General features: G+C 37.4%; 1 protein-coding gene across 1 annotated transcript; it reads right to left on the bottom strand.

The window, feature by feature from the left end:
* Positions 1-62: 62 nt before the first annotated feature.
* Positions 63-8,475, bottom strand: LOC310939672 (phosphatidylinositol 4-phosphate 5-kinase-like protein 1; the record flags this gene model as incomplete). The annotated part of the gene is made up of 9 exons (XM_083904482.1): positions 63-635; positions 1,817-1,979; positions 2,057-2,169; positions 2,250-2,305; positions 2,390-2,424; positions 3,696-3,820; positions 4,008-4,162; positions 7,804-7,854; positions 8,278-8,475. 9 exons carry the CDS (start codon positions 8,473-8,475, stop codon positions 212-214), a joined length of 1,320 nt encoding a protein of 439 aa, XP_083760608.1. The 3' UTR covers positions 63-211.
* Positions 8,476-9,937: the final 1,462 nt, after the last annotated feature.

Raw genomic sequence — 9,937 nt, 5'->3', positions numbered from 1 at the left:
AATTCATTTATTGTTCTTCTTTTTCAAAAGAAAAATAATCTTGACAAAAAAAAACAGCAGAATAAATAAATAAACAAACACAAATTTATTTAATTTAGACTCTAAAATTCGCTCAATAATTCTATTAAAACAATGAGAATTTTAACAGCTAAAACACAGGAGGTTATACAACTTATAAAAGTGTCGATTTTTATTTTAGTGATGATTGTTGTTATTTGGTGCGGTTCTGTATCCACTGACTGAACCTGCTGGAGTATTTCTCAGGCCTGACGGTGGAAAAGTCTCTTCCCGGGAAGCGGAGGTTTTTCCACAGATTCTCCAGCTTCTTCCTCCAGTTGTAGACGGTGAAAATGTCTATGATTCCCACAAAGTATCGTCGCTCCGGGCCGTCGATGACGTGCACGGCGTTCTTGCAGTTGGGAAGGAGCCTGTGGTGATGCTCGTGGAACTCCTGCAGCGCCGACTCGGCGCTCTCGGCGCTCATCTCCTGGAGCTGGATTCCTTCAGAGACGCAGTCTGGAGAGTCGATCTCCTGCTCCTGCTCCTCCTCCTGCTCCTGCTCCTGCTCCTCGTCCTTCATTAACGGGAAGGTGGGAGGTTGAGACTCAGTGGGACTGACGTCTATGTCCAAAGATCTGAAAGAAGGACACGGTAAGACCTCTAACACTAACTATTGTAGAGTATAACGAAGGCTGTCATGTTCATGGATGAGGGTTGTGACAAATGAACGACAGGGGAACGCTCTGGGAACCTTTAGAGAAAGTTCTCTAAAGGTTGTATGAATGTGTTAGAAAAAAATAACGTTCTGGGTAGCTTTACAGATCGTTCAATAAAGGTTGTATAGAAGTAAACGTTAGGGGTACTTTTTGGGAACCTTTAAAAAAAGTGTTCTAAAGGTTGTTTAAAAGTAACACTAGGGGAACGCTCTGGGAACCTTTAGAAAACGTTTTACAAAGGTTGTAGAAAAGAAACTTTAGGAGAACTTTCTGGGAACCTTTAAAGAACGTTCTCTAAATGTTGTATAGAAGTAAATATTAGGGGAACATTCTGGGAACCTTAAGAGAACATTCAATAAAGGTTGTAGAAACGTAAGATTAGGGGTACTTTTTGGGAACCTTAAAAGAACGTTCTCTAAAGGTTGTTTAAAAGTAACACTAGGGGCACGCTCTGGGAACCTTTAGTAAACGTTTTACAAAGGTTGTAGAAAAGTAACCTTAGGGGAACCTTTAAAGAACGTTCTCTAACTGTTGTATAGAAGTAAATGTTAGGGGAACTTTCTGTGAACCTTTGAAGAACGTTCTCTAAAGGTTGTATAGAAGTAAATATTAGGGGAACATTCTGGGAACCTATAGAGAACATTCAATAAAGGTTGTAGAAACGTAAGATTAGGGGTACTTTTTGGGAACCTTTAGAAAACGTTTTACAAAGGTTGTAGAAAAGTAACTTTAGGGGAAATTTCTGGGAACCTTTAAAGGATGTTCTCTAAAGGTTGTATGAAAGTAACGTTAAGGAAACATTCTGGGAATCTTTGGAGAACATTCTCAAAGGTTGTAGAAAAGTAAGATTAGGGGAACGTTCTGGTAACTTTTAGAGAACGTTCTCTTAAGGTTGTATAAAAGTAACATTAACTTTAAATTTTTTCCCATTCACTGCAACTGTTTCCACGACTTTAAGTGTTTAAAGTTCTACGTTAAATTGAAAAAGATCTCAACTATCATCCTTGAAAAACAACAAAAACATGCATTGAAACTGCGAAATAAAAAAAAAAACAGTATTTTTTGGGACTTTACGCAGCAGATCATGGTATAAAACCTACTTTGTGGCACGAACGACAAGATCGGCTAAGGAGCGTTTTCCCCTGAGCTCGTCTCGGTGCAGAGGTTGATGGGCGAGCAGGAGACTGTAGTCCAGAACGTTCAGCTCCCGGAGAAAGTCCGCATCCAGTTTGACTTGATCCACAAACCAGGGTTTCTCTGGACCTACAACGGCACCAAAAAAAACTGTGTTTACACTGAAAAACTAAAATAAATCAAATGTAAGAGTGAGGACTCCTGACCTAATGTGATGAACTGTCCCTCAAAGTTATTGTCCTTCAGCACTTTAATGATTTGCTTGCCGTCCGTGTCGGGATTGGTCCACCTGCCCACCTCGCAGCCTTTAACGTCGTACCTGAGCGACGGAACACGTCAGACAGAGACCGTAAAAACACGTACAAGTTAATCCACACAAACGTACAGATACTGCTGTACCTGATGTTGATCCTCTCATCGGGATAGAACACGCTCTGCATCACGATGAAGTATTTCTGTGGAGGAGACGACGTTCTGTTTATGAATTCATGTTGAGAATGAACGGCTGGTTTTATTATTCTCGCGTTGGTGAAAAATACCTTCATTTGATCTGGAATAATAATCCTGTGAACACCTGGGGAGTAGAAAGAAAGACGAATATTAGTTTTAGCGGTTACTATCATATGGTTTCTGCAAAACTTAAAGGTGCACTACGTAATAAATCTAAAGCAACTGGCCGTAAAATCCTCCTAATATGTCACAGAGACTCAGGAATAATGTTCATATAACAAACTGAACTCACCAACAACAACAGTACAGCGATTAAAAAAAATATTTTGCAGTCTGCAAATCATGTTTATGTTTTGAAATCATGTGGCGCCACCTACCGCCGTCTACCAACCATTGCAGTCAGTAGAGTCTCAGCTGCCGAGCAAACCGCGGGTTGCCAGTTACGTCAAAAAAACGAAACCTAAAAGACCTCGGTATTTTTGAATTTGAATGTAGTAACTGTTTTTGGCCACATTCTTACATATGGCACCTTTAATCGTACGAGCAGCAGTGCTAGCATAATCCTACAGGCACCGGTGCTAGCTTAAAGGTGCATTATGTAATAAATCTAAAGCAACTGGCCATAAAATCCTCCTGATATGTCACAGAGACTCAGGAATAATGTTCATATAACAAACTGAACTCACCAACAACAACAGTACAGACAAAATATTTGTATTTGAAAAAAAATATTTTGCAGACTGCAAATCATGTTTATGTTTTGAAATCATGTTTTGGCGTCATGTGGCGCCACCTACCGCCGTCTACCAACCATTGCAGTCAGTAGAGTCTCAGCTGCCGAGCAAACCGCGGGTTGCCAGTTACGTCAGAAAACGAAACCTAAAAGACCTCGGTATTTTTGAATTTGAATGTAGTAACTGTTTTTGGCCACATTCTTACATATGGCACCTTTAATCGTACGAGCAGCAGTGCTAGCATAATCCTACAGGCACCGGTGCTAGCTTAAAGGTGCATTATGTAATAAATCTAAAGCAACTGGCCATAAAATCCTCCTAATATGTCACAGAGACTCATGAATAATGTTCATATAACAAACTGAACTCACCAACAACAACAGTACAGACAAAATATTTGTATTTGAAAAAAAATATTTTGCAGACTGCAAATCATGTTTATGTTTTGAAATCATGTTTTGGCGTCATGTGGCGCCACCTACCGCCGTCTACCAACCATTGCAGTCAGTAGAGTCTCAGCTGCCGAGCAAACCGCGGGTTGCCAGTTACGTCAGAAAACGAAACCTAAAAGACCTCGGTATTTATGAATTTTAATGTAGTAACTGTTTTTTGGCCACATTCTTACATATGGCGCCTTTAAACCTGGTTTTTCATGCTTTACCGAGAAATCTGACCATCAGGGAGTGAGGGTTCTTCTCCAGGTGGTCCATGTAGGCCTGCAGGTTGGACAGGAGGAACTGGACCTCACGTCTGCTCTGGGTCTTCAGGAAGAACCTCTTGTCGTTCCTGAAAAAAACATCGAGCACATGCTGAGAAAACAAGAACATCGTGTTTGTGGAACACCTTAGCTTGTTCCTCAAAAGGTAAACCAGACATTACCAAGAGATTCGTGTGATAAACACGTCACAATGTCATTTTTAATTCGTGGATTATTTATTTCGTAATGTTGAGTGGTTGAGGGTTTGACGCTCACGTGACAAAGAAATTGGCCTTGCTCTTGGAGTTGCTGACAAACTGCAGGTAGTTTCCGCCTGAGCACAGAGAGTTGACGTATTCACGCTCGGTCATGTCCAGAGAACTCCTCAGTTTAGCAAAGACCGGAGCTGCAAACGTCTCCATCTCAAACCCCTGGAAGATTTAAGGATTTAACAACAATAATATATAATATCACGAAATAAAAGCATGAATAAGCAAATGTATTGGAACAGCTCGCTAGCTATCTGGTGCTAGATAGGTAGCTAGCGCTAGATAGGGCCAGATCAGTTGATAGTGCTAAATCTCGGGATGTGCGGGGGTTGGCATCTTTAACAAAAACAATATTTGCATATTCACATAAATAATTTACTTAAGATAATACCTTTTAAATATGTTAGGTAAATATGTATTGTATTAAAATAAGTTACGTTATGTAAATATGTATTCGCTTTTTTCACTTGACGCTAGATAGCTAGTGAGTGCTAGAACGCTAGAGCACTAACTATCTAGCTAATTATCTCGCTAGCTAGATAAGGTAAATGTATTGGAATAGCTAGCTATCTGGCGCTAGGATCATTTGATAGTGCTAAATCGCGGGATGTGCGGGGGTTGGCATCTTTAACAAAAACAATATATGCGTATTCACATAAATAATTTACTTCAGATTATACCTTTTAAATATGTTAGGTAAATATGTATTGTATTAAAATAAGTTACGTTATGTAAATATGTATTCGCTTTTTTCACTTGACGCTAGATAGCTAGTGAGTGCTAGAACGCTAGAGCACTAACTATCTAGCTAATTATCTCGCTAGCTAGATAAGGTAAATGTATTGGAATAGCTAGCTATCTGGCGCTAGGATCATTTGATAGTGCTAAATCGCGGGATGTGCGGGGGTTGGCATCTTTAACAAAAACAATATATGCGTATTCACGTAAATAATTTACTTCAGATAATACCTTTTAAATATGTTTGGTAAATATGTATTAAAATAAGTTACGTTATGTACATATGTATTAGCTTTTTTCACTTGACGCTAGATAGCTAGTGAGTGCTAGAACGCTAGAGCACTAACTATCTAGCTAATTATCTCGCTAGCTAGATAAGGTAAATGTATTGGAATAGCTAGCTATCTGGCGCTAGGATCATTTGATAGTGCTAAATCGCGGGATGTGCGGGGGTTGGCATCTTTAACAAAAACAATATATGCGTATTCACGTAAATAATTTACTTCAGATAATACCTTTTAAATATGTTAGGTAAATATGTATTAAAATAAGTTACGTTATGTACATATGTATTAGCTTTTTTCACTTGACGCTAGATAGCTAGTGAGTGCTAGAACGCTAGAGCACTAACTATCTAGCTAATTATCTCGCTAGCTAGATAAGGTAAATGTATTGGAATAGCTAGCTATCTGGCGCTAGGATCATTTGATAGTGCTAAATCGCGGGATGTGCGGGGGTTGGCATCTTTAACAAAAACAATATATGCGTATTCACGTAAATAATTTACTTCAGATAATACCTTTTAAATATGTTTGGTAAATATGTATTAAAATAAGTTACGTTATGTACATATGTATTAGCTTTTTTCACTTGACGCTAGATAGCTAGTGAGTGCTAGAACGCTAGAGCACTAACTATCTAGCTAATTATCTCGCTAGCTAGATAAGGTAAATGTATTGGAATAGCTAGCTATCTGGCGCTAGGATCATTTGATAGTGCTAAATCGCGGGATGTGCGGGGGTTGGCATCTTTAACAAAAACAATATATGCGTATTCACGTAAATAATTTACTTCAGATAATACCTTTTAAATATGTTTGGTAAATATGTATTAAAATAAGTTACATTATGTAAATATGTATTAGCTTTTTTCACTTGACGCTAGATAGCTAGTGAGTGCTAGAACGCTAGAGCACTAACTATCCAGCTAATTATCTCGCTAGCTAGATAAGGTAAATGTATTGGAATAGCTAGCTATCTGGCGCTAGGATCATTTGATAGTGCTAAATCGCGGGATGTGCGGGGGTTGGCATCTTTAACAAAAACAATATATGCATATTCACGTAAATAATTTACTTCAGATAATACCTTTTAAATATGTTAGGTAAATATGTATTAAAATAAGCTACGTTATGTACATATGTATTAGCTTTTTTCACTTGACGCTAGATAGCTAGTAAGTGCTAGAACGCTAGAGCACTAACTATCTAGCTAATTATCTCGCTAGCTAGATAAGGTAAATGTATTGGAATAGCTAGCTATCTGGCGCTAGGATCATTTGATAGTGCTAAATCGCGGGATGTGCGGGGGTTGGCATCTTTAACAAAAACAATATATGCGTATTCACGTAAATAATTTACTTCAGATAATACCTTTTAAATATGTTTGGTAAATATGTATTAAAATAAGTTACGTTATGTACATATGTATTAGCTTTTTTCACTTGACGCTAGATAGCTAGTGAGTGCTAGAACGCTAGAGCACTAACTATCTAGCTAATTATCTCGCTAGCTAGATAAGGTAAATGTATTGGAATAGCTAGCTATCTGGCGCTAGGATCATTTGATAGTGCTAAATCGCGGGATGTGCGGGGGTTGGCATCTTTAACAAAAACAATATATGCGTATTCACGTAAATAATTTACTTCAGATAATACCTTTTAAATATGTTTGGTAAATATGTATTAAAATAAGTTACATTATGTAAATATGTATTAGCTTTTTTCACTTGACGCTAGATAGCTAGTGAGTGCTAGAACGCTAGAGCACTAACTATCCAGCTAATTATCTCGCTAGCTAGATAAGGTAAATGTATTGGAATAGCTAGCTATCTGGCGCTAGGATCATTTGATAGTGCTAAATCGCGGGATGTGCGGGGGTTGGCATCTTTAACAAAAACAATATATGCATATTCACGTAAATAATTTACTTCAGATAATACCTTTTAAATATGTTAGGTAAATATGTATTAAAATAAGCTACGTTATGTAAATATGTATTAGCTTTTTTCACTTGACGCTAGATAGCTAGTGAGTGCTAGAACGCTAGAGCACTAACTATCTAGCTAATTATCTCGCTAGCTAGATAAGGTAAATGTATTGGAATAGCTAGCTATCTGGCGCTAGGATCATTTGATAGTGCTAAATCGCGGGATGTGCGGGGGTTGGCATCTTTAACAAAAACAATATTTGCGTATTCACGTAAACAATTTACTTCAGATAATACCTTTTAAATATGTTAGGTAAATATGTATTAAAATAAGTTACGTTATGTAAATATGTATTAGCTTTTTTCACTTGACGCTAGATAGCTAGTGAGTGCTAGAATGCTAGAGCACTAACTATCTAGCTAATTAGCTGGCTAGCTAGATAAGGTAAATGTATTGGAATAGCTAGCTATCTGGCGCTAGGATCATTTGATAGTGCTAAATCGCGGGATGTGCGGGGGTTGGCATCTTTAACAAAAACAATATGCGTATTCACGTAAAATAATTTACTTCAGATAATACCTTTTTAAATATGTATTAAAATAAGTTACGTTATGTAAATATGTATTAGCTTTTTTCACTTGACGCTAGAACGCTAGAGCACTAACTATCTAGCTTATTATCTCGCTAGCTAGATAAGGCTAGCTATCTAACTATCTACCGATATACAGTATATCCAGCTGTAGCTAGCTATCTACGTAGCACGTTATCTGGTTCTCTCTCTATCTATTACATTAATTTTAAGGTCTCCAGGTGTGGAAAAAGAGTCAAAGTTACTCAAAAATGTGTATTATTATTTACCTGAAGGCGTTGAGTTTCCACTGCTTTGAAATGTTCGTCTGTGAGCGTGTCCTGTGTTTGAAGAAAAAGTTCACAGGTTAATTGTGTTAATTGTCTGTTTAATAGAGAAGATTATTCAAATGATTTAATTTCTAACAGTGTGGTATTTTATTCATGTGTACAGCTGTGTTCTATGTCCTCATATTTTACACTTTATTCTTATATTTTAGTTGGAATATTTCATTCTTTATTCTGCACAGCGGTGATACATGATGGTATATGTATTATATTTAACCGTAACATTTTATACTGATAGTTTATGCAGTTGTCTCTCTATAGCTGTGTTGCTTATTATAAGTGTTGTTTAATAGTTGGCGTATTCTTTCATTTATACCTTTTTGATAAGTGTTATTTATGTATGTTATTCTTATTTCTAAGCACACATTTCACAGTACATCTCTTTGTGTTTTTCTATTATTGTCTTTCTCTGTCCACCTCAGGCACAGGTGTGTCCATCGCGGCCTCGATCGCAGTTTGCAGTCCTTCTTTCATGGTGGTCGTCAGGTGGTAGAACTCGTGCTCGGCGTCGATCTCAAACACGCCGAGCATCCGCCATCGCTGCCTCAGCTGCCACCAGTATCGCCGCCTGGTGGCGCCTCGGGGGTTGCCGGCGGCTTTTTTCTTCCGCGCCATCCGATCCGATCTGATCTGTGCCGCACGTGAGTTTCACAATAAAAGCCTTCAAAACATCCACTTCCACTTTGTTTTCTAAACTAGTCGTAATGAAATCACCGATATCTCTAATGGGAATTCCACATAAACAAACCTGACGATTAAACTGTTTAAAACACTTGCAATATGTACCAGAAGATATAGCTCCAGGTGCTATCCTTAATGGAAAAACAACAAAATAAAACGAGTCGAGTCACGTCCAGCCGAGTCGTGCTAGAACTGTATAAAGGAAAAGCGCCATTAGATTTGACAAAAGATACAGTAACTAACCACCGTAAGCACAGTGTAAACACAGAACGCAGCCTCGTGTACTTTGTAAAGCGTCGTGTTTCCAGATGATCCTGAATAGCAGAACGTTAGCATAACACACAGTCGATAACGTGTGGTGAATAAATATTCTTACCTGGACCGTCCTGACTTGGACGAAGCTGTAAATGACAGGAAGTGGTTCACGCGGTCGTCTGAGCTCAGTCTGGCCTCCAGGTGTGTAACATTCCTGGCTGGTTAGACGAGCTCAGCAGGGTGTGTCGCGTCCAACAGCCAAACGCAAAGAGGCGTGTGTGTGTGTGTGTGTGTGTGTGTGTGTGTGTGTGCGTGCGTGCGTGTGTGTGTGTGTGCGTGCGCATGCAATGTATTGTTTTTTTGTTTTTTTCACATTTTAGCATTAACCCTCTTCATCCATTTATTTGTCTGTATATGTACATATCTAGCACCATGGTTCTCAAAATGTGGTACGTTTACCACCAATGGTACATATATATATGTATGTATACATATATATATGTGTGTATATGTGTATATATATGTGTGTATATGTGTATATATATATGTGTGTGTATATGTATATGTATATGTATATGTATATATATGTATGTATATATATGTATTTATATGTGTGTATATGTGTATATATATGTATGTGTATGTATATATACATATGTATGTGTATGTATATGTATATATATATATATGTAAGTATATGTGTATATGTATATATATGTAAGTATATGTGTATATGTATGTATATGTATATATATGTAAGTATGTATATATATGTATGTATATATATATATGTATGTATATGTATATATGTATATGTGTATATATAATATGTACATATTTACTATGCATGACAACAAATTTGACAATAGCAGCATGTTTGTCGCTCTCCCATACTCCAGAAACATGTTATATATACAGTATGTGTATTTGTATATGTATATATATATATATATATATATATATACATATAAACAGTATATATATATATATATGTATGTGTGTATATATATATATATATACTGTATATTCAGGTCAGAGCAACATCATAAACCCTGAAACTTAACTGTACTGTCATCTGTCCTCTGTCCACCAGGTGTCAGTATACCTCCCCGAACTCACAGAGTCATCATTGACAATGAAA

Source organism: Microchirus variegatus (assembly GCF_963457635.1).
Source record: "Microchirus variegatus genome assembly, chromosome: 18".
In the NCBI taxonomy this organism is placed as follows: domain Eukaryota; kingdom Metazoa; phylum Chordata; class Actinopteri; order Pleuronectiformes; family Soleidae; genus Microchirus; species Microchirus variegatus.
The sequence above is the reverse complement of the archived record's forward strand: the minus strand, read 5'-3'. Positions and strand labels throughout refer to the sequence as shown.